The sequence below is a fragment of the Corvus hawaiiensis genome, chromosome 3, assembly GCF_020740725.1.
Source record: "Corvus hawaiiensis isolate bCorHaw1 chromosome 3, bCorHaw1.pri.cur, whole genome shotgun sequence".
In the NCBI taxonomy this organism is placed as follows: domain Eukaryota; kingdom Metazoa; phylum Chordata; class Aves; order Passeriformes; family Corvidae; genus Corvus; species Corvus hawaiiensis.
The window spans coordinates 41,500,116-41,525,733 of NC_063215.1; the positions used below are offsets into that span (position 1 = coordinate 41,500,116).

The 25,618-nt window shown below is 38.4% G+C and overlaps 1 protein-coding gene and 1 long non-coding RNA gene across 11 annotated transcripts in view; one reads left to right on the forward strand and one right to left on the reverse strand.

Moving 5' to 3' along the window:
• The window catches only part of MMS22L (MMS22 like, DNA repair protein), a 90,940-nt gene extending 86,772 nt beyond the window's left edge, over positions 1 to 4,168 (reverse strand). The window contains exons 1-3 of one of the 2 annotated variants that reach the window (XM_048297185.1): positions 4,117 to 4,168; positions 2,423 to 2,610; positions 199 to 324 (exon numbers count right to left, since the gene is read on the reverse strand). In XM_048297185.1, the coding sequence (XP_048153142.1) occupies positions 199 to 324; positions 2,423 to 2,601 (305 nt within the window). In that variant the 5' untranslated portion in view covers positions 2,602 to 2,610; positions 4,117 to 4,168. Of the gene's footprint in view, positions 1 to 198; positions 325 to 2,422; positions 2,611 to 3,858 lie in introns of both variants that reach the window. The other variant, XM_048297183.1, reaches the window with a different exon arrangement.
• Positions 4,169 to 4,338: 170 nt separating this feature from the next.
• Positions 4,339 to 25,618, forward strand: part of LOC125323585 — a 208,502-nt gene continuing 187,222 nt past the window's right edge. For 5 of the 9 annotated variants that reach the window (XR_007202572.1, XR_007202567.1, XR_007202570.1 and 2 more), the window contains exons 1-2: positions 5,633 to 6,185; positions 7,142 to 7,185. This is a non-coding gene — a long non-coding RNA (uncharacterized LOC125323585). Of the gene's footprint in view, positions 4,692 to 5,632; positions 6,186 to 6,664; positions 6,735 to 7,141; positions 7,186 to 25,618 lie in introns of those variants that run through there. The other 4 variants (XR_007202569.1, XR_007202575.1, XR_007202574.1 and 1 more) reach the window with 3 other exon arrangements.

The window sequence follows — 25,618 nt, forward strand, 5'->3', positions numbered from 1 at the left end:
ATGTACTTCTTCCTGCAATTCCATCTGTGTCTTATCCATCACTTACTGGAGCATTAAACAGACAGCATTAATCTTTTTTAGATGGATTGCATAACCCACAGTCTTTTATGATGTTACTATTAAAAATGTGAAAAGTTTGTTACACCCAGTAGATATAATTACAGATGTGGATTAATTATAAAATAAACACTATCATACCTAAGTAATCCAAAGAGAAATTCGCAGGATTCAACTAATGCCGTTTCAGTAACCCACTGAAAGCCAAACAATTCCACTGTATTTTCTTCATAGTCATTTGGAGAAGGATCTAGTCTCAGCAAAACCCTGCAAAATAGAGCCAACAATATTCATACATCTTCCAGTAATAAACCTATGGAGTACAATATCTACAGCTGGCTTATGTACCACCAATACTTTCTGAATATATCAGCAACATGTACATGACAGACGTCTCAAAGACAGTTGTACCTTTTAGAGCAATATTATCTATAGTAATATGACAACTCCTAGCTTCAAAAGCATTAAAACAGGATATAGTCACAGGTCACAGTATATTTTGGAAACAAGAATTAACAAGCTACCACCTTGAAGTATCTTCATACTTACAAAGGGGCTGAGACATAACCTACAGACTGTACTTAGAGAAGAGGCTGCTATGTAAGATAACACGCTGCTCTGCATGTTTGGGATCTGTCTCAATGCACACCACATACCTAGCAACTAATGCTGGACATACGTTTGTTCGTTTGTATACATTTAATAATATTTATACTGAAAATACTGCTAAAAGCACACTTTTAGGCAGATGACCAGATGAGGGTCAAAATGTTACCTTGTCATTATAACTCAAACTAACACTAGGCCATAACTACCCTCTGCTCTGGCTAAAGAAAAATAAAATAACATCAGAATTAGCATTTCACTCAAAGTGGAGAAAATCAGACACCTGTATTATTAAAACACTATAATTGTGCAAATAAAAAAATATTTCATTTACATGCTTTAAAAAAAAACTCACAGCAAACTGCATAATGACAGCAGAGTAAATTATTTCAGAATTTTCCCACTGCCTTTCATAAAATAATCCCACACAGACTACCCCTAATTGGCTAATATGTAAAAAATATTTTCATTTTAAAAATTTAAAAAATACACTAGGCAAGCACTGAGTTTCCATTGTATTACACACTAAATTAATATTCTGCTTGAACTATGCACTATTTCCAATTTCATTTTTAGAGGCAAAAAGAGAATCCGCTGAATTGGCTCAACCTCCCATAACACTTGGTAACTTCTTGAACACTTGTCTGTTTTGAAGCGTCTAGCAATTAAATTCAGCTACTCCAGTTCCAAGCAATGAAGACAGAGGAGTCCCTCACATGGAGGCTTTTCTAGGGCTTTGCAATCCAGGTAGACAACGTCAATAGACAGTAGAAGAACAGTGTTATCACAACTATAGTGACTGGGAAACTTGTCTACATACAAGCTCCTGAGTGAGGTTTTAATGACAGAAACAATTTCAGGTGAAATATTTGTCAACGTGGAATCCACTACTGATATGTTCATGCAGATACAGGATTCCTCAATCATCTACTTGACATAAATTTGAATGAATGTGCTCTGATGCAACTAAAATATATGATAAATAAGGCAGAGAATGGGGAGGTGCAGTGGAACCCCCCTTTAAGCCTTTACAGAAAAGAATGTGGAAAAAAAAAGGACAACACAAAATATGAAGCCTGTCAGAAGGACAGACAGACAGAAAGATTAGGCTTTTGTAGGAAAAACAAGACAACCCTTGTAGGTTGAGCAAACAGCACAGTAAACTAAGCTGAATGACAGACAGTAAGGCAGATAACTAAAACCAAAGTAACGTTTTAAAGTCTCACAGAAAATACTTCTTTGCTATGCATATGACTTCAGAACCATAAATCTAGAATGCACGCAAGGGTGAAGCTTTGAGAAAGATGGTCTTGAAGCTACAAAGGACAGCCCCAGCAACCTGGGGAAGCCAGGTAGAGCAGGTTTGTTTCTCTCAAGTGGAAAAGAGAGAAAAATGGCCAGCATTTAATAGAGCATATGTCTGGAAAAACCAGTGCTGAAGCCTCCTCAGAAATTTAAGTGATCTCAGATGCTGCTGCCCAACAGGCCAGTTTTGAAATAACCTAGCAGGCTTGCAAATGTCTGTTACAGTATCTTAAAAGTAAGTTCAGAAAGCTAGGAACTGCATGCACAGCACCATTCAAAGCTGCTTATCAACACAACAGCCCTTCCCACTTTGGTATCACCAAGTTGATTTCAGGATCAGGAGAGCTGAAGAACAAACTGATTTGGAAACCCGTCAGCATTCAGAGGCACCAAACATGAGTGGAAAGAACAGTTTAGAAGGTTTTTATATTTGTAATTCAAAAAAATCCCATACCTTTTAAGAGACCCACTTGCTAAATAAGACTCTGCAGAGAACCTTCTCCCTCCATTTTGGTTGTCAAAAGCACAAGAAAAGCAAGACGGCCTTGAGCTCTCATTCTCCACTTCCATCGCCAGCTCCAAGCTGTCAGTGAGAAACGGGGGTGTGGAGGAAGCCCCAAAGTCATCCTCCATTGTTTACACCTGACCCAGAAAATAAATAGATAAATACAAAAATACTCATAGCATTTCTTCAAATAAATTTCTCCTTGTTACAACTCCACATCATCCTTCAGCTCAAGTGTGGACACAGATCTGAGCACCTGTAATATTGAATTAAAAGCTGAGAGTCACCACCAAGAAAGGCAATCACGGTCACATGCTCTGTCAGCCAATTCTGCCACTTTGTGCAACCACACCTGCCTCACTGAACAGAGCCTGTTCAAGAAGACACATCAGTGACTTAAAAAAATCCCAGAGAGGTACATTTTCCTCTGGTTTAGCTCTCTAAATTAATTAGTGATGAGGTTAGACTAGCAGTAGGTTATAACAGGAGGCAGGAACGCATTACAAAGCTACTTTCAGCAACATTTCATTTCATGACCAGAGTAGCTATGCTGTGGAAATACATCATGCATTACAGGCTGTCTGTAACTTCAAGGCATATTAAGTTCCTCCTAGGAAACAGTGAATACATACCACATGATAACTATGGAACTCTGAAATGCTAAAGTTTTAAAGCTTAGAAAGTTACTCTGTGGCCAATTCTGACACAGTTGGAAGTTCCTATCAAAAGAAAAGTCTAACTACCCAGGAATCTGAAAAAAGAGAAGTAAAACCAAAGAAAGATTACAATGTCCAAAAGAAGTTCCCTGTATAGTTAATATTAGTGCATTCATATGTTATACAATATATTGAAAGAGCAGAACTAGGCAAGAGGTGTCAGAGAGTCCTGTAAAAATATGCAAACAATATAACTAAAACTCTAAATTAAAATTTTCAACTTCTTTGGCGGCAGATTTTGATATGGTTCTTGCAGAAACTAGTTTACACCATGGCTCTAGGTTGGTAATACAGAGGTTTAATTAAAAAGTAAGCTCAAGTAATGCAAAAGAAGAAAACAGTTTCTGTTCTACTTTCTCCCACCCATTCACATTCCTGCGGAGCAGGGGGCTGTGCAAGTAGGGAAGGCATGACTTCAGTGCTTCAGTTTACAGCAGGACCCTATGGACGGGCGTTGGTACAGCTGGCGAGGCAGCTGAAGGGAATGCCCTCAACCACAAGAGTGCCTAAGGAAAGCCTGCTCAGTTTGGGGTATCAAAATCGCCCCACACATACAAAGCCGTGGGGGAAGAGTTACATAAAAGGGCAGCTCTTCCCGGCCATAACTCCCATCAGTTCCGTACTGGTCTACCACATCCCTGATCCAGCGGAAACAATGACTTTAAGCACCTCAACCTCCTTGGCCTCCAAGAAGAACGTTCCAGGCGGCTGCAGTCCGCGGGCAGGAGCTGCAGAGCGGCGGGAGCCGCCGGGAGCAGCACCGTGGGGCGCGCCCACGAACACGACCCCCACGTGTAGCGCCTCGGCCCCGCGCCGCAGCCCTCTCCTCGGAGGCGCTTCCCCGCCGGGCCGGCGGCAGAGGGACACCGGGGGCAGAGGGACACCGGGGGCAGAGGGACACCGGGGGCAGAGGGACACCGGCGGTACCTGCGCGCCGCCCGGGCCGCCGCTCCCCTTCCGCGCCCGGGCCCGTTCCGTACGGCCCGCGCGCCGCCGCCACCCGCGCACTGCGCACGCGCGAGGGCGCCCATTGGCCGCCGGCCGCTCCTCCCCGGCCGCGCTTCCTCCTCCCGCTCCGCCTCCTCCCCGGCACAGAGCGCCCGCCCGCTCCCTCCCTCTTCCCCTTCCTCTCCGCGTTCCCGCCCCACCCTCCCCGCGGCGAAGCGCCGCCCGCCACTCCTCCCAGTGCTGACAGGCCAGCCGGGTTTCTTGCTTAGGTGGGCATGCCCTGGCCGGTCAGCCACCACTAGTGGTTTCTGGCCAGCTCGCACATGACCGCCACCATCTTGCCGCTGCTGTTAAAGCTGCCTACCTTGTGCTCACAGAATCATGGAGTGGCTTGGGTTGGAAGGGACCTTGAAGATCATCTACTTCTAACCCTCCTGTGGTGCCTTCAACTACACCAGGGTGTTCAGAGCCTCATCCTGGGCTAGAACACCTCCAGGGATGGGGCATCCAGAACATCGCTGTTCAACCTGTTCCAGTGCCTCACCACCCTCACAGTAAAGATTTTTTTCCTAATACCTAATCTAAACCTACTCTCTTTCAAGTTGAACCTATTTCCCCTTGTCCTGTCACTACATGCTCTTATAAATAGTCTTGCCCCATGTTTCCCATAAATTCCCTTGTACTACAACTGTTCCCTACCTTTGTCTGGTGTCTTTCTTGTCTAGACTTTACCTGAACTTCATTTTCCTTCTTCTCAGCCTTCTCAGTTCACTCATCCAAATGCTCTCTCACAGAGATGGGCAAGAGGTTCTCCTGGTCTTTTCTGATGCCTTACAGATCCAGATCCAACCTTTCTATGTCTGTCAGGTAACACTCGTATCCCCAAACACACCCAATTCTCATCAAGCTTGGGAAGTGGTGTTTAATGCATTTGAAATTCAAGCTAGGTATCACTCCTATCATCTACTGAAGCACCTCCATTGGGTGTGACAGTCACCACAGAGTGGGGGCCAGGGCAAAAGTCCTAAAACATGTGCCTGGCATAATTTAGCTTCAAGTGCATATCGTACACTTGGTGGCTTATGGGTCTTTTAAAAAAAGTGTTGTATTATTTTGGATTGCTGTGGTTTGATTTTGTTTCAAAATGAATGCTTTTCCAGTTTTGCCTGGATTTTGGGTGCAAAATAGCAGCAGTGCACGAAACTTCCTTCTAGTAAGAAAGTTGCTATAAAAAGTTTTCTGTTGCTGCTACAGCTTGCTCTGAAAGCTTTGCTGTGATTTAAAATGCTTCATTTGCTCCTGTGTCTGTAAGAATCTCTCATTTCCTTCTTTAAATTCCTGTCTAATTAAAAAAACAGTACATCATGGTTAAATAAAACTGTACCCAGGATAACCCTGATTTCCATATGCAGATTTATCTGCACTGACAGCCCCCTCTCCCTCTCTTAGTCTTTCTGTTTCCTCTCCCTCCCTCACTCTCCCTCTTTCTCTTCCCCTCTCTTTCTCTCCTTGTCTTTTTGTCTCTTTATGTCTATTGCATTATGCCTGAATAATTTTCAGTCTTTTTTTTCCTCCCCTCTTGCACGCACATGCTAAAATAACTAGACAAAGATGCAAGGTGGTTGCTGCAGTCCCTGTCTCTAGGACAAAACCAAGAAAGCTTGTGATTGCAATGCCACCTTTCCTTTTTTTTTTTTTTCCTTTTCTTCTTTTTTTTCTTTCCCAGCCATGCTTGGTGATTAAACTTCCTCAGGATGGGGAAGAAAAAGGAGCTGGGAATGAAATAGGGTTGAGGAAATATCCCATTGCAGCAGCTGCAGCCAGTGGTGTCTGCTGCCAGATGTGCGAAGGTTCCTGGGGTCCTTGTCACTAAAAGGCAGTATTCAAATATTTGGAGACAAAAGCTGCATCCTCAGTGATCATTTTCTTTATTTAACATGGCAGCAGGCATCGTGTGGGAAAAAATCAACACGCTGGATGTTGAATCGGACTTTTCTCCTTTCTGGGATGAAAGGATGTTATCTATCCCGTGCCAAGAGGGAACTGAGGTAAGAGAGCTGACCCAGCTCCTGTTTTTTCCTAGTATATTTCCTAAGCATATTTTCTGAAACAACCTGTATATATATATATGTGTGTATGTGTGTATGTATATATATACATGTTTCTATGTTTGTATATTTGTGTATTCGATTTCAAGACAGTAAGTGGTAATGTTTTTTTTTTTTTCTGCCTTCACATCAACCCAGAGAAAGTTAATTCACAATATATATTCAGAGCTTGTTCAGAAGGGTCGTTTTGTGGAATTTTTTTTGAATACCTTTTTGTTTCCAGAGAAGACTTCAGCAGTGACATCATGGTCGGCTGCTGATATTAAACCGTATTTTCAAAGTCTGTAAAAAAAAAAGCCAGTAACTTTGTGATAAGAAATTGTGCAGGAGATTCATATGTTCTATTTTTCAGTTGCACTCTAAATATTGGAAGTCTTATTAAAGCGATAGTGAGAATTTTTTATTATTATTATTTCTAGCACAGAAGCGATGAATGCTGCATAATTAAGTACAGTATTTAATTTGGCTGTTGTGAAGCAAAAGAATAAGGTAATAATTTTTATTGTACTAATCAGACTCAAGATGTTCTCTGTGTTAATTGGGTTAAAAAAATTGCAGTACTTATTAGAAATTCTAATTTCACAATGCAGCACTGACAATAAGCTCAGCCAGTGAATTATTCACATCTTTAATTTGCTCTCTTAATGACAGTGTTCTGTAATCAGAGTGCAGCGACTGCTTCCTATGCATTATGTATGATGTTCAGGACTTAAATGCAGGACATTATGAAGCCTCTCAGTGGCTCAGTAATTAGTTTTCCACAAGACAGGGCTTAGATATTCACAGATAAAAGTCTACAGCTGAGATAATGTTAAGGTGGTGACTCATGCTAACAAAAGCAGGGAAGTTCAAATTTAATGCTGAAACTGCTCTCCATTCTCCCTCATTGTGCGTAGGTGCAGGGGGAGGGGAAGAAAGTCTTCAAAACTAGCCCGCCATGGTGAGTACGCCGCGGACAGCCTGAAGGGGCAACCCGGGGGCTTGTTCACTCCGGGACCGTGTTTCTGGCAACTTTACTGATCGAAAGGTGGAGGCGGAGTTGCGTTTGGTGCCTCTTTGCAGTGGTTGTGAAAAAGGCAGTGAGGTGCATAGTATCTGAGAGCGGTCATGTATAGGTGAGATGTGTTTTAAAGGTTTTCATTTGAAGCACTGACATTCGTAACTTTGTCAAGTTAGGAGGTTTTGAATGGGAGCTACTTTGTTATGTGTAGAAACTTTGAGAACACCTGATACTCGCTATATTGCTGTTGTACCTGTTTCAGCTGTCATGGTCTTTATACATTTTAGAAAACGTTATTTTCTACTAGTTTAGTCCACACCATCCAAAAGATGAACCGTGATGCAGGTTTGTGCTTTTATTTCTTGGATCATTTACCTGGTGTTAGATCAAGTGATTTAAATGTAGGGAATATGCATGGCTATGTAACTTTCCTACTTCTACATGCTGCTTATTACAGAATAATAGGAAAGAATATTGAAATGAAGCTGGAAAATCATCGTTTTAGTCCGTCACTAATCAATCTGGGACTGTACATATGTCCTGTGTTCTCCCATTAATCAGACATTTTTACTGGAAACAAAATAACTGACTAGAGAAGGTTCTTTACTTACTTTGTGTTAACTCTCCAAAGACTCCAAAGACTTGTGGCCTTTTTACAGGATTGTGATTCTAATTATTAAGGTTGATCCGCCAATAAAATGTTTTAGGCTTAAACTAAAAACAAACAAACCACTAAAGATCCCAACTTAACAGTAAAGTAGAGATATGAGAATAAGAATTTGGAGTGTACCTAGATTTTTAAAGCAAAATATTGTAAAACTAATTCCTTTAAATTTTTCAGCAGACTCTACATCTGGAATTCAGTGTTATTAGCAGCTGTTGCTAGTGTTGTCTGGCCTCAAGGCCATGGGACATGTTACTAACTAATTCCTCTTAGCAAGCAAAATCCTATATCCTGTGGCTGGATATGACATGGGTTGTGTATAGTCCAGCCCTGAAAGCAGTTATCATTAAACTGTTGAATAAAGAAGGTGCAGATTGGATCAAGGTAGCTAGGTGATCCATAGATTGCATCAGAATCCAAGTGATTGTATACGTGAAGAACTTGATTTGGTTTTTTTCCAGAATAAGACTTTCCTTCCAAGTCAAGATCCCACAGCAAATGGGTCACTACACGGCTGCATTTCTTCGGACACTTCAGCATGGAATCACACGGTTGAAAATTATTCCAAAAAGGCATCACACCTGCCCCCTCACTCTTCCTCCAAGGCCAGGATCGATAAAACTTGTCTTTTTAAGTGAGGACTTGCCTGTCTGCCTAAAGATTTGTTATGATTACTTACCTAAGTAACTTACCTATTCCAGCATTTCACTAGTCTTTCCATTAGAATGTTTTTTGTGCTTTCTGATCTTAAACTTAACCTACTATAAGTAAATTAGTTGAACTCATTAGCCTTTGTTAGTTAGTGGTACAGGGATTTTATTTTCCTCTTTGCCCACCCCAGATTCTTAACATATTTGAGATTCTTAGTCATGTTTCCATTGTGTTATTCTTTTAAACAATCCCTGTTTTTGTTTTCTCTTTTATAGAAAAAAAACCCAGTCTTTTTCTTGTATTTCTTTAATTCTTGTTGCTGTGCTCTGGACTCTCATTATTTCTACTTTCTAGAAATGCAGTGTTCTGGATTTAGACATGATTTCAAATGCCATATAAGGTCTATATTTTCACTTAATGAAATGTGGTTTGTCACTTCTTAAGAAAATCTAGTTTCCCTAAGAAAATGTTAACAACGACTTGCATGTTGTAGATACAAAGATATCTGTTAACCCAGGATACAATCTAGGGTATCTATGGTACAATTTGAAAAGGTGCAACATGTGTTTTAATAGGTTTTTAATTCAAGGCTTTATGCTTCTAGCAGGAGTCTTCATGGATATTGTTTCCAATATCCTTATCTCACAAGATAAGTACCTGTGACTGACCTGATTAGTGATGTCCGAATGTGAGCCATCAAACTGACAAGAATATCTGAAGTGTTCAGTCCTCAGAGAATTGTTTCAAGTTGTAGAAGTACTACTGTAGAGTCAAAATTTTACCCAGTGACCATGCTTTAAAGTAGCTTTGGAGGCTGGAAGTTATAATCTGAACTTTTCCAGTCAGATTGGACAATGTGAATTTAAGGCACTGTGACAGGCAGGTTTTTTACAAAAGTGGCAAGGGTGTTACTAGCAATCAAAAATTACAGTCCAGGGTTAACTGTGCAGCAGTATGTTTTAGATGAAAAAAATAAAAAGAAACATTTGGAAAGTTAGTCCATTCTAAGTAGCCTAGAAGATTGACTCTACATCTGGGCTGTGCATCTGGGAAAGAGCCAATCGTTGTCTACCCAATCTGTTAGAATAAACTGGAGGCCCATTCATTTTTAGCTCTGAGAAAGGAAGGGCCCAATATCTTTCCTGGGTCAGAGGAAGATAGTTCATACTATCCTTGAGTTGTCATGGCATGGGAGGAGAACAACACTTCTGAAGTCAAAATGAAATCATGTCTTTGAAGAGTTAAAGATGACTGGCCATGCTTCCAGAGGATCAGGGTTAATATAATCTGTTAAAACAGACACAGGGCTGCCAAGAAAAATTTTAAGGGCCTTTATGTGGTTACACAGACATCTAGTTCATGTATTTGCAGTGTAACCCTTTTACTGTCCTGTTACTGGCATGTAACTTCTCTGGTTTAGGCATATTGCAAGTCTTTCGGACTGATCTGATTAATATTTCTTTATTTGGTCATATTTCTAAAAGCGAGGAAAATAGTTTTAATTCAGGTCAATTTTTAGTGAAAAAAGTTAAGAAAAATCCATCCATAGTATATTTCCAGGAGTTGTATTTTATGCTTTTGTTTATACTGCTTCAGGCTCAAGTACCATTATAAATATGAGGTTCTGAAGTGGTATGATGAGTTAAGTATTTCTAAATGTCTTCTCTTAATCTAGCCTAATAATGCAGTCCTTTCATATGCATAATTCCCGTGAAAACCAGTGGGAGTACTACATTATAGAAGGAATAATAGATACATATGCCAAGATGTCTTCATTTTGAGTCATTGTTTCAACTTGATTGACAAAGAATAAAGTTAACTAAAAGAAATCTATACTGAGAGTGGAAAGAGAGTTATTGATAATATTTTTAATTCCAAATTTATCTGTTTCTCCACTGAAGCATACGTGCCAATAGAATGACAATACTCAGAATATCTGATGGAAATCTCAAATGAATTTACATTCACTAATGCTTTCCAGGAAATATTTCACAAGTAGATCGTATGCTTTCTAGTCTGTAAAATTCCATATAATCGACTCAATATTAAGAATTCTAGCCTATATATAAACCTATGTATATATTATGTAAAGTAGAATAGTGATAAATATTCATAGTATAAATGAGTTTGGACTTTTTTTGCAAAGTCAGACTGGAAATAACATAATGTACTGTATGAGTTCACATACTCAATCTTCTGTAAAATGTAAATCCATAAAACTTTGCAGTTCTTATCTGTATCCATAGCAGGCCAGAAAAAAATAGTAGTAGGAATACTTAATACTGTACAAAAGCATCTCACTGCTTCCAAGTGGCATTTCTTCTGTCTTATCATCTATACATGTTTTCTGTACTGACTCATCCCAGGAACTACTTCATATCCTCATTAAACCTGAGTTTTCATTTCTCATGTGCTAATTTTTCAGCCTTTCTTTTTAAGCTTTTCCCCATGCTTTTTTGAAGCTCAGGAGGCTTTTGCTATTCCCAAAGCATCCCTCCTCAAAATTCTTGTTTTGTTTCAACTTATGTTTGCAACAGCCCTTGAAATATTCATATTACACTATCTTTCTTTCATTGTTTTCTTGTAGTATCCCATTTCTTGCAATATTTAGATTGCAAGATCATTGGTGAAAACAAGGGATTTCTCTGTGCTTGTAGAGGGGACAAAATAAAGGGGTTTTAGGCTCTTTCTAATAGTAGGAATACAAAAAATATGTGAAATTAATAATTTTAACTGCCACCCTTCTAATCCCTAGTAACACAGACTTTTCAACTCTTAACAACTTCTTTGCAATAGAATTTCATCTGTATTCTGGGAAGTTGACAAGTTAGGGCACAAGAAAACTGAGAAACAAAGGGGCCACCTACAAGCAAAGCAGAACTTATCCTCAAAATATTTGTGTTCAGTGCCCTCTGTTTACTATCTTAGCTTCTCCTATATACTTTTTCAAAAATACCGTAGGTCCAATAAAATTATTCTGAAAGCTTTTCATCTCTCAGGTACATAAATTCTTTCTAGTGTAGGGTACACTGTGGCAATACAGACTCTGCTGGACCAGGTGAAGGATTGTATCAGTCCAGCTGTAGACTGAGGGTTTTTTCTCCGGAAGGAATAGCTTTAGCTGAGAGTGGTTGTGGTGCAGCTGTCTATCAGCATTTTGGTGCACTGTGATGGTAGTATCAAATATGAAGGTGTAGTTTGGGAAGCAGAAAGCACAACTGTGCAGTCCAGTATAAAGCTTAGCAGGAAGCTCTGGCTAAACCATATCGCAAACTTTTTGATGCAGAATTTTTTAAACCAGAATATTTGCTTTACCACCGCTGCATGGATTTTTAGTTGACAGTATTTGAATGAAGGCAGTTAATTTGAAAATGGTGCAGTTCTCTGAGTCCAGCTATCACTCTCCACCTCACACTGTCTAGTGTTGGGACAAAAGGCTGGGCTCCCACTCTGTTAGTTAGCAAAGCTCTTTCTCCTGACTTGTCCAGAGGCTGTAAGTTTAGAAAGCAGATCAATGTTTTTGTGTGGATATGAATGTGGATATCATACAAAGGCACTCAGTGTAAACCACATTCTCAAAGAAGTGTATAAAAAGCAAAATAGCTATCTTTGACCAGTGTAATTTGAGAATTACAGAAATCATTCAAGAAAGTGGATCTCCAATAAGCTTCAGCTGTGGTTTCCAACACCACACTATTTTGTCCATTTTTGTGCAATCTCAGAAATATTCTCTTTTCATTTTCTCAGTGCTTTGTGATCTTTGCCTCAATGAAACCTGACAAAAAGAAAATTTCAGATGGTTATTGGATACTTAGCATAACTTCAATGATTTTGTATTTAAAAATGTTGATTTTTTCCACCTCTGAATATTACAATAATATTTATATAGTGGAAGGAAGAAGGTGCTCTGCATATCTCAGATCCACCTTTATCAGCTTAGGAAACAGAGATATAATTAGCAAAAATAATTCAAAGGTGATGGCTCCTATTCAATTTCTCATTCTACATAGTTCATCTGTATGATTTCAGGAACTCACTTCATTCTTGCATCTCCATTCTTCAGCTGTGTAATAGAAAAGGAAATCTTCTGACTTTTCACAGAATCAAATCTCTTTGGACCATATGAATTTTAATGCAGGTTTTCTCTCTTAGTATGTCATTAAAGCACACCAGTGACATCTTAGGCTCATTTAAAGACACCAGGAGGATCTTGCATACTCTAGGACTTGAGCAAATGTATAAAAATAGGTTGGTGTGAGCAAGTATGGAGATTAACAAGTGTTTCTAATGTTCATTGTAAAGGAGTTCTGCTGAGCATCTGTGTAGTGAGATTCTTGAAAGGAGGTGGGGAAAGAGTTGATTTTTAAAATGATAAACACTTTGCAGAAGGGGTCATTTAATATGCTGCCTGTGAAATCTTTTGCCTAAAACATCTTTTTATAACTGTATTTCACAATTTGCAAGAGAAATTTGTTAAAATACTAATTATTAAAAGGAGCTCTGCATTGAGGCCTTCAAATTGAAATTGTGTTCTTTAGTTTTATTTCGCTTTTTATTTATTTTATATCATATTTTTGTGTTCATGTTTTGCACATCTTTAATATGATTTCCCATTGCTCTGTTTCTTAGAGCTTGGTAACAACACAATCATATAGCCCTGAAGCTTTTCTTCACCCATTTAGATTTCATCAACCATGGTACTTACTTCAGTGTGTGGGATAAGGTTGTCTGAACTGTGTCATAAAACTATTTTTTAGCTAACTATACGAAAAATATATTTATAAAACTATTTCCTATTAAGTTCGTGGGGTTCGTGCTGGTTTTTTTATCCCTAGGAAAAAGTGATGAGTGAAGAAAGGATGACTTTTCTCTTTAAAGGCATTCCAAAACCGAATAGGAACCAGTGAAAACAAATGCTTTAAAAAATGTACCTAGAAATCAGTACAGGTTTTCCAAAGATGAGCTGTTAGCCAGTACACTAACACAACTTTATACAGATACTGTTTTTATCAGTTGATACCAAAATCTTTGCCAAAGTAAATGATCTTACCCTTTATTTTGCAGATGTCCTGGCTACCTAATTTGTAAAACATGGGCGTAAAATGATGTAATCTTTGTTTTGACAGCAGCAACTTAAATAAATATAGCTGAAAAAGGCATTCTGGCTGAAGAGTTCATAAAAACTGTACAATGGAACTATTCTGCAGTGTCTGTCAATCATGGATAAAAAACAGAAGAGTTTTGTTCCTCTATCTGGTATCTAACCTTCGAAGGCCTCAGTCTGTATGATAACTGCAAATAATGCTATTGTGATGATCCTATCTCCAGATGTCCATAGCAGGATGTGAATAGGAGTTGTATTATCCTTTTGGCAGAGAAAGGTTATAGAAGATAGAAGGGTGAGGATGATGTTTGATGACTAGATCTGAAACCTCCAGAGGCAAATTTCTTTCTGGCAAGAGAGAAGAGGAAGTTTGTCTGTCTGAAGTAATTTTCCACTCTGTAAAATCTCTTATATTTTATTCTGCCTCCACTATTTTTAGTAAACACACACACAGAAGCTGAAAGAAATTGTATGTAATTTTTTAGAGATTTCTCGGGTTTCCTGATGAGAGTTTTGTGTTGTAATTTGCCAGGTATGCTTGTAAGACTTAGAAGTACATTAAACTTTGCTTGTTGTCAGTCTGACATGTGAAGTTTAAGCTTGGAGCAATTAAAGTAGAGAGCAATGAGAATAAATAGACAGCTGTCTCACAGCAAGCTAAAACTAGAGAAATGAAAATACATTATCATGAAAACTGTATTGGAAAAATGTGTCTCAAATTAACTACTGGGCATAAGTAATGAATCATACCTAATTGCATGTTGCATATTCTAATAGATTTAACAATACTTATCAAAATAAGGAAGCCACTGTTTTTGAAAATGAAAATTGTGCAATGGTATCATAGAACAGATTAGACCTAGTAATTTCGAGTAGGTTGGTAACAGCTGTAAAATCGTGCTGTAATTACATTTAGAGCTAGATGCTTTTAGTCAACCTTATCCAGTAAAACAACACTCCAAAGATATTCTAATTTATCCCCTGCTCAGACTGATGTGGTTTTCAGTATGTGGCTATCCTTTGTGGACTAAATTAGAAAAATAACCTCTCCCACGTCAACACTGAGTACAAATTCAAGCTGAATGTTCCAGGAGATTGTGAAGGCCCATCTTAGAGGAAGGACTGAGGCAAAGCACCTCTCTTATCACTATTTCTCTGGGAAAAAATTACGTTTTCAGAGGTGCATTGAATGAATGGTATTTGTTTTTAACCAAGGGATGAATTATAAGCAGCCTCACAACTCTGAGCACATAGGGCTTCCCCTTGCACTTTGATGGGAAAAGTTCTTGCATAGTCCCTTGTCCTGGTGCATGAACAAATACAGTTCTTAGCAAGAAAACCAAAAAAACCCTAAGAACCAACCATTTGCAATAGTGGTGAAAATTTACAGTTTTATTTCAGTGTGATGGACAGCTGCTTACTGAGGCGAACATTTGAATAGACAGATATTTGAGAATAGATTCTTCCTACACTAATAAAAGGAAAAGAGATTTTTTTTGTTGTTTGCTTGTTTGGCATAAAGAACACCAGCGACAATATTGTTGGTTGAAATTATGAAAATAGTTTTGACCTCATCTAGAGCCCATTTAAGTTGAATTTTAATTTTTTAATGATATCGTATGATATCATTAAAAGTGTGCAGAAGCAACTAATAGAAAGCCAACAGGAAACTTACTGAGAGACTTGAAAAAGAGAATGAATGTTGCTGTTTGACTGTCATTCAACTTTTAGGGTATTTACCAATAGAGAACACCTTTATACTGCTCAGTAAAGCAGATGGGCAACAAAAGTTTGCCAGGTTTATGGAACAGAATGTGTTGGAGAACTTACAGTGAAAATCTGGCAATTTATTTCAAAATAGATTTATTTTAGAGTTTTTAAAAAATAACAGCTGATTATTTAGTAACAGCAGTTTGAGATACTTCAGGACCAGGTTTTCTCTGGAAATTGTTTCTTGTTCCTGAAATCTTAGAATTCACATTTTTGACTGCTTTTGAGTATTTTGATCTTGATTTTTATGTATTTAGCCAAGTTATACTTTAGATATTCACAGGAGAGCAGGGAGCATTTTTAGATAAATGTTGCCAGTCATCTTTACTAATTGAATAATCTCTTGTATATTAGCACAGTGATTTAATCTTTTTGAAATCAATACTGTATCTTAATACTTCTTAGAGCAAGCTATTATTAGCAAGAAATCAACTAGATATACGAGATAATCACAGCTACACAAAAGCCACCTATCCATTATAAGTAAACAGTATGATAATTAACCCACAAGATTTTTCCTGACCCTAAGCCTAGGGTCGGCCAAACTGGTTGTGTTATATTTGAAGTGCAAGTACACTGGCTAGGATCTCAAAAAATAGTATCACTGAACTAGCATATTGCTTTTTCCAAGTTGATATATTGTACATCTTAACACAGCAGCTAAATTGAACTCAGCTTTGTCGTGGTCCAATACTGCTGTATACTTCTGCTTCAGGACCTACCTTGATCAGAAAAAAATATTTGGGATGTCTTCCAGTACACTGTTGCAAATACAAATTGCAGTCTCTCTCCATATTCATTTTGAATAGTAGATTTTTGAAACTTGAGGTTCAAAATGTTAATGCTTCTCAAAATATTATTAGTTGACAAGACAAAGCAGTCTTCTATTTCACCAGTGTGAAATAGAACTGTTATTAACACTGTTTATGAACTTTCTCTCATTCCAGCTCAACTGTAAACGTTGTTAATAAAGTCAAGTAAATTGTCTTGGGAGGCTTAGTATCATACAATAGTCTGATACAAGATTTTTTCCTGTTTAAATTCTGCATAGTTAAGTTACTGTAATAACAGAAGTTATATGATCCATCTCTTTTTACTAACAGTGTTCTCCAACTGCTGCTTTCAACCTGTTTGGATACTGAGCCAGTTGGACTTTTGATCTGATCCCATTAAAATATTCTTAAAGCAACTGTTGTACCTAAAATCTGATCCAAAGACCAGATGAGCTTCCTACTACAAAGAAAACAGTGTGGCAGCGTAGCAAAATGCACATTTCCTTACACATTGCACATTTTGCTAGTTATTTGCAGCATTTTTTTGGCAGAAAGTTAGAAAAAGTAGATGATGTATAAGATACTTCGATTCGATTCCATACCATTTTTGGACATTGTTTATGTGCATGATTCTTGATGATCAAGAGCAGTGAGAACTCGATTGCCTGTCTTGTTGATTAAAATGAGATTTGTGGAAGTTTGGTGCATAAATTCCAGAAAATAGCACAGGAAATCAGTGCTCTTACAGCTGCCTGAACCAGTATATCCTTTAAACTCAGCATATATATGTTACTATGATCTTAATTTCCACTTAAATGTAGGTTCTTGTATGTAGCTACCTGGTGTGACCACTGCATTCTTGCTTCTCCTCAATGTCTGTTAAAATCTAGTGATGAAAAGGGTGGCACTGAAACGCTGCCTTCGTCTTTGGAGGTGTCTGATATGTTTTGGGAGAGGTGCTTGGTATGCTCTCAGTGCAGATGGGCATCTTAGTGCTCAGTGCAGAAATCCCTAAGTGTGATCACATCTGTGTTTTCATGTAGCACGTTTTAACTACCAGGTTGTTCAATAGTCTGAGAGGGATGATTGGGGGAGCCAGTGGGTGCTGAGCCACGCTGCGGCAGGAATGCCAGATTCTTAGTGCAAGGGAGAAGAAGAAAAAGTGGTGGGCTGCATGCCAAAGAGATGGAGAGAGTGGAAGGAGCAGCATATTGGTTGGTTTTATGCTTTGAATTAAGAAGGTTTTGGTTTAAGAAATAGTCCTGTAAGACTAAATTAATCCATATTGCCTATGGGTTTGGATTTGTGAGTTGATATTTTAATTGAGTTTATACTCAGGCTGCAGTATAAACTTAACCTGTATTAGACAAGAGAGAATCAATTTGAAAGGGGGGCCTTTACTGAGAAGTGAGTTCTGCACTACTAAGTAAAAGTTGCATTCGTGTTGCATTTTCTTTTAGCTAGCAGACACCCCATACAACTGTCTGCTTTTAAAAAGTTTGTAGGAATGTTAAATCTTTGAGACCTTTTCTCATGCATTGGACTTAGATGGAATTGGTTACTGGAAGTGATCAAGAGGAGCTGAGCAAAGCAGCTCATTTTTTTCAGGAAACCATGTAAAAAGGAACAATAGTCTTTGGTTCAAGGAGCTTTTTGTTCTCTCAGAGTCTACAAAAAATGCTGCCAAGCTTGGTGTCTTAGTAAAGATATGGTGTTTCTTTCATTTAAACTAATTTAAATATACTCATTATTTCTTATTCATAGAAACCTGATCCATATCCTGAAGAATCAGGTCAGGTGCCAGGCTTTTAGGAGTAAGAGCTTCTGATGGAAAGCTATTACTGATGTTTCTTTCTACTCTTACCCTAGAAAACTGAATCCCATGCCCTGCATTCCTATTTCTTTACTGTCCTCTGCTCTTCATCTCTCTATTATTTTATGGTTTGTAATATTCAATGTTTTCCTTTTTCAATTGATTATTTGATTATTTCGCAATGGATTATTCACTTTCCTAGCCCCAAATAATCCATTCCTTTTCCTCAATTATTTCACAATCAATAGCAAAAAACCCAGCAATTATTACCAGGTAGACATTTTCTGTGCTTTTTAAAAGCATCAGGTTTCTTTCTTATTGCTTTAAAAATCTTTAGAAATTTTAGCTAAAATTGGGTCATTTTATGTTTTCTCTGTGTCATCAATTTTCTTAATCTAAAAAAAGAAAAATATATTGGGATATATCTACAAACACGAAGTGATAAATAGTAAAAGGTTGACAGTTGGTAGTAGTACTTTAATAGAATCATCTTCAATAACAACTCCTCTGGTACCTGTTATATGTGCTCATGAATAGCCACTGAACTAACACAAAACATCTGGTGCTTTGGCTGAATTTAAAGGCCCCAATCTGATAACCTTGTCGAGAAATTTAACAGTTGTCTAGAATGGAAATCCACATACCAGTCCTGATCCATGAGAGAATGAGACTCCACGCATGCACAAATACATGTTAGCAGATCCAAAGATTTTGTGTTGAGCGTTGTTTTGTATTGCTGTGTTTTACATAGTGGTTAATGGCTCCGAGCTAGGGAGAATTGTAATTATACAGGTAAATATGCAGGCACTGCCCACAATGTAGCCCTGAAAAAATAGGCAGAAAAATGTGTTTATTTAAAACTGGATTCACTGATGCATGCACGTACAGATTTTATGGAGTAATAAAACTCTACATGCAAGACCTGTTAATATTCCAGATTCTTAAAATTTTCTAGGATTCTTCACCTAAAGAACACTTAAAGAAATATTCCTTTTACAGTATCACAGGCATTTACAGTGTATTTTGGGCGAGTATTTTATGTGATATATGTTGAAATTTATTTTCCAAGAAAAATGCATTCTTACATACTTGTAGATTTCTGTGACTTTTCTTGCAATATATTTTTTTCTTATTGTGTCAATTGTTTGACTGAAGCTTATTACCACTTTTATCAATGAAAGTGATTGATGGATGGGGTTTTTTTTTGAAACCATTAAGTGGTCTTACTCTCTTCTTTTTCACTGCTTTTTAAAAACTAAGTGTATTGGAGTTTCTATTTTATGTATTGAAATTTAAGCTTTCCATTATTTCCATCTTATGCCTTTTAACTTTTCCAGTTATTTTTTAGAAATAATTTTGATGGTATGACTTAAGAAATCTTCAGGTTGTATACTTGCCACAGTTACTCTTTTTGATCTTCAAGTGCCTTTTTTTCTAGCTCTTCTATCCCGGCTTCTTGGGGTGGGCTTGAAAATCAAATGTACTGGAAAGTAAAATAAATACATTTTTTAATGTGTATTGGGATTTTACCTGTTTCAAATGCTTCAACACTTAGAAAAAAATAACCACCTTTAGTCTGTCAAAGTCTGGGGTTTTTTGTATCGAAAGGAACAGCAGGGAGAAAAAAGAAAGTGTACAAATTTTGTACTAAGGGGAAATACTCAAATCCAATTTGAGATTTCATCCTCGAATGTCATTAGCACATATTTGGGACATGGTTCTGCAAGTCCAGACAAGGTAATCTGTAGAAAAGTAGTGCAGCACGCTGCACCTGGGGAAGAATAACCCCAGGTGCCAGCATAGGCTGGGGGCTGACCTGCTGGAAAGCAGCTCTGCAGAGAAGGACTTGCAGGCTGGTGGACAACCAACCAGTGGGCAGAAACATGCTCAGGGAATTCCGTCTGAATAGGAGGAAGAACATCTTTACTGTGCAAGTGACTGAGCACTGCAACAGATTGCTTGGAGAGGTTGTGGAGTCTCCCTCACTGGAGGTATTCAAGAACTGTCTGGGCACAATCCTGTGCCATGTGCTCTGGGATGACCCTGCTTGGGCAGGCAGGCTGGACCACATGACCCGCTGTGATACCTTCCAACCTCACCCATCCTGTGATTCTATGAAGTATAGCTTGTTAAATTCTAAGTTGTCTTAATAGCGTTAACAGCTGGAACAGACTTGAGAGTGGATGTAGTAGTTCCTGGGGTTTCTTCTTGAAGGTGCTTAGCTATTTTTCTGTGAAATTTACGTAAGTACTTTAAGTACAAAGTTGCTGTATTTGATACAGCATTGGCAAAAATGTAGTACATGAAGGAGAAATAGTTTAAAGAGCAACTTGAAAGTTGTTTGTTGTAGGGATTCTGGGGACCAACCTAGACTTATTGCTATGGTCTTGGGGAAAAGTAGCAGGACCAATTTTTTTCCAAATGTACGTATATGAAGGAATATAGGGTAAGGATACATATTTGTGGGTATGTGTATGTGTTTGTATATGGTTGGTTACATTATTTTTCTGTAGAGAGCTCTGATCCCTTTCAATGTCATTGTAATTATATAATAGATAAGTAATTAAGACTTTTTACACTTATGTTCAGTCATTTAATTGCTCTTTTTTTACCTTTTTTTTTTTGTGTGTGTGTTCAGGTGACCAAAAATCAGAATTTTCAAATACAGGATTATAATTTGTAGTATAATGGCACTTATTTTTCCTATTGTTATCTGCACATATTTCTACATTATCAGATGTGGGCACTCCAAGATAATTTTGCAAAATTAATAATTCTAGTAAAAATGAAGTAATTCAAGAATATTTTACAAGATACTTCTTCTTATCTAATTAATAGCTGTATGACCTACAAGTAAAATCTAAAGTAATCTCATGAGTTTCTTGATCAGTGGAGAATACTCTAAATTAAAAAAAAACAGAGCCAATCTGTAATTGCTAAAAAGTTATGAAAGAGAGGGAGTGTTCCAAAGAGGCTATATTGAAAGATCTTCTAAACTTCCTTGAATATTTTATCTATATCTCTAAAATTCATAAAATTGTGAGCAAACAAAAGAGTGCAACTGAAGCAAATGACAGATTTTCTTAGAAGAACTTAAGGAAAATAAGAATATGAAATGGAGTTTGTTTCATTTTTGGTTGGGTTTTTTTGGGGGGTTTTGTCCCTTCAGCTGTGCAATTAAAAGAGAGTTGGCAGCAGATGAAGGAGTTTGAGTCCCAACATTGGGACATGACAAAGTACAAGAGCAATGCAAAGTGGTCAATGACTCCATGTCCTGGTGGACATTGGTGACGAGTGGTGTCCCTCAGGGGTATGTATTGGGGCCAGTGCTACGGAATGTCTTCATCAGTGACACAGACAATGGGATTGAGTACACCCTCGGCAAGTCTGCAGTTGACACCAAGCTGTGTGGTACTGCTGACGTGCCTGAAGGATGGGATGCCATCCAGAGGGACCTGGACAAACTTGAGGAGTGGGCCCACGGGAATATCATGGGGTTCAATCAGGCCAAGTGCTGCACCTGGGTCAGGGCAGCCCCCAATATCAATACAGGCTGGAGGATGAACAGATCAAGAGGAGCCTTGCCAAGAAGGATTTGGGGGTGCTGGTGGATAAGAGGCTGGACATGAGTTGACAATGTGCACCTGCAGCCCAGAAAGCCAATTGTATCCTAGGCTGCATCCAAAGCAGCATGGCCAGCAGGGTGAGGGAGGGGATCCTGCCCCTCCACTCTGATGAGAACCCACCTGTGTCCAGCTCTGGTGACCACAGCACAGGAAAGACACAGATCTCTTGAAGCAGGCTCTGAAGGGGGCCACCAAGTTTGATCAGAGGGATGGAGCATGTCTCCTATGAGGAAAGGCTAGGAAAATTTGGTTTGTTCAGTCTGGAAGACTGTCAGGAGACCTTCTACTCCCTTCCACTACTTAAAGGGAGCCTACAAGAAAGATGGGGAGAAATATTTTACAGTGCCTGTTGCAATAGGACAAGGGAAAATGGTTTTAAACTGAGAAGGTAATTTAGACTAGATACAAGGAAGAAGATTTTTAAAATGAGCATGGTGAAACACTAGGGTGAGGGTGATTGCCCAGAGAGATGGTACATGCTCCATCCCTGGAGACATTCAAGGTCCTGTTGGACAGGGCTCTGAGCAACCTGATCTAGTTGAAGGTGTCCCTGTTCATTGCAGGGTGGACTAGATGATCTTTAAAGGTCCTTTCCAAACCAAACAAGTCAATGATTCTGTGATTCAGTCTCATTCTACTGCTTATAGCTTTATTATGTTAATCAATGACAGGAGTTCCTAAATTTAAAACTTTTTTTGACATCCCACATCAAGGGAAGACATAAAAAGTTCAGTATTGCTATAGCCAGACTACTTCTAGAAATCATTATTCATTTTTCTGTCTGGCTTTGGGAGAGATGACTGCCATACAGACTACACATGCTATTGTCTCCTGAAAAGTGGAATGTACATGTGATGGAGATGAACCTAAAATTTGCAGGATAGTTCCACACAGGTCTGCGCACTAATGAAATGCATTAAACTAACAAAAGGTAATCCTCAGCAGGTAATACTAAAAACAGTCGTGAGATCCTGATGTGCTTCAATACTGTGTTAGAGAGACTGGAACAAATGAAAGAACAAAAAAGGCACAAAAAGTGACTTTATGAATAAAGTTGTCATATATGTAAAGAGGAACAAAAAGGACAAAACTGAGGAACTGAGGTCAGTACTATTTTCATTTATCTCTTCTATTTTGACATTTTTGTTAGTGAGCTAGGAAATCAATAAAGACTAATTTCATTGGCAAGGATTAGAGAGTACGTAGGAAGGAACACTCAGAATGTGTATAGTTGCTTTCAAGGGCACTTTGAATAAAATATATTTATTATAAAGTAAATGGAATGGTTCTTTTTGTCTAATTGTCTCATATATCAAACATTAATTCTTTGGAATACTCACTATAGAAAATGAAGTTTGTAATATTGGATATACAAAAAGTATTTTGTTTATTTCAGATATTTTTGCACCCTTGTAATAAATGCTTGTCTGGTAACCAAAGCCCTTTCATAGAAATAATAAATCATGTAACTCTGAGAGTATCAATATAATACAGGAACTGTCCTTATAACACCCTGTTAATCAACAATGTTCAAAAATTAAATATATTCCCTGTGCATAATCTGTGATGTAGTTTCTCTGAAAGAAAAATTCATGATTTTGTGCCTTCTATAGGAGATTAACTAACCAGTATCTGGAAAGTTGGAACTGTTAGTTCTGGAGTTAAGAATGTGGTTGCACACTGGATATCCAGCAACAGAAAACAGGCTTTGGCAGGAGGAAAAAAGAGATTCTTCAAAGTTGATGAGGATCCAGATGTACTTTCCAGCAAAGCATCTGGGCCAGCTGACCCTGAGCTATGCAAGACTGATGGGAGGAAATAAGGAGTGATAGAAGAAGGAGACTTCATGCAGTGGGGGCTGGAGGTAACCATTTGCCAACCCAGCCTGTTGCCTAGAGGTTTTCTGCTTGCCTGAGATCTGGATCTGGGACTGTGTTGCCAAAGCTTGTCCAGACCTGTGACTGTTGCCTCCTGCTGTTCTTCCATGTGGGTACCAATGATACTGCTGGAGGCAACCTGGAGAGTATCAAAACTGACTGCAGAGCTCTGGAGGCAATAGTCAGCAATGTGGGGGCCCAGCACTTGTTCTCAATCTTGCAAGGAAAGGGAGGGCTAAGGATATTGCACATCAGGGTTTGGTTATGGAGCTATTGGTAGTAACCAAGATTGGGTTTCTATGACTGTGGGACCCTGCTTGAAGATTAACACCTGCTTGGAAGAGATTGGAATCCACCCCCATGAGCAGGCCAATGGTGTGTTTGCCAGCAGAATGTTTGACCTGATAATTAGGGCTTTCAAATCCCTATGTCAACAAAGGCAAGAGTGTTACCACCAGCCCTGTGAGAGAGTGATGGTCATGGCTGACAGCAAAAAGCTTGGCATGATGTAAATGAAAGGGAGCACAAAATCAACAAAACAAGGCTAAAGTGGGGGCATTTCAAGCATTTGTGTGTAAACAAGGAAGTGGCTTATAGAAAAGTGCCATTATTGAAAAAAAACAACAACCCAGACCTTTTCTGATAAATCATCGTGGTAGCACACCTCTACGATGGTCTGTACACTAGTGTGGAGAATAAATATGAGGAAAATAAGAGATTTATATGCAGTTTCAGGGATATTATCTTGTTGGGATTATTGAGATGTGGTGGGATGATTGCATGACTGCAGTAGAAGAACAGATGGCCCTGCTCGAGCTGGGGCGTTGGACCAGATGACCTCCAGAAGTCCCTTTCAAGCTCAGAAATTCTGTGATCCTGTAAATTCAGCTAAAGTTAATACAGGTTACATTAAACTCACTATTTCTGATCATATATCCCTAATAGTCTTGGATAACAAACACTGGCGATAAAGGGCATTGTAATGTGTGTTTTATAGTGAAGTAATGCGGTATTAACTTATAGAAGAAATGTCTTCTAATGGTTTCCTTTGGAGTAAATAAGCAGAGGAAAACAAGCTCCAGTCTCATGCATACCAAAAGTTTGATGGAATGTATTCCAAGGTGTGTTCGTTCTTTACTTACCATCTTAGCTAAGCATTGCTGAGAGGAGAAGTTCTTCACATCCACATTGAAAAGACTCCTGTAAAAGCAGTAAGTCTGCTTCAAACTTCTGGTCAGATTTGTTTCAGAAAAAATTAAGTGTGCAGTTTAGTTCCAATGCATATTTTCCATAAAATCAACATTATTTAATCATTGCTATAAATCAGTGTAGCTTGCAATCATGAATAAAAGCATGAGTACTTAATTCATTGTTGACTTCTTTGTTGGTGCCCAGCTGACACAGAAGACAACATGTCTCTCATATGGCTTCAGCCTAGCTGTAGAATAAATTTGTAAAGGCAAAACGTTTGAAGATGAAAGATTTAATCCTAGACTTTTAGGTGTGCTGTGTGTAATTGTGAAGGGGCAGACAAGGAAAGAATTCTGGAACATCCATGCTGTGCTGAAAAAATTAAAAAGGAAATTTTGGGAAAACGGAATTATTACCACTTACCGGTGCAATACACCCCCTGCATCACATGACTTGATCACACTTTTGGAGTTGCATAACTTTTCTATTCTTCCTATTCAAAATATTGAATAGAGTATGTATGCTGCCAGGTAGTTGTATTATGTGCTTCTAAAGAATGGTGGAAAAGATAATGTAGAGAAATCTGTATTCCCTTTGCAGTATCAGCACCCTGCTGAGCAAGTACCTCCTCTTATTCTGGAATAGCTGCATTACATTAAGTACAGTGAATGAATTTTCTAATGGAATTTCAACAGAAATCTAACAACCAAATATCTTGGATAATATTTTTTTCCTGTTTAGAAAGGGTTTAAAAATCTAACAATTGTTCTTTAGAGAAGATATTTTTATAATACCGATTAACAGTATTATACAATATAAGCATACTACTTTTGTTGTTTAGTTTGTTAAATTATTGGATATAACCTTATAATTGCCTGAATGTCCCACACTAAATCACGACTTT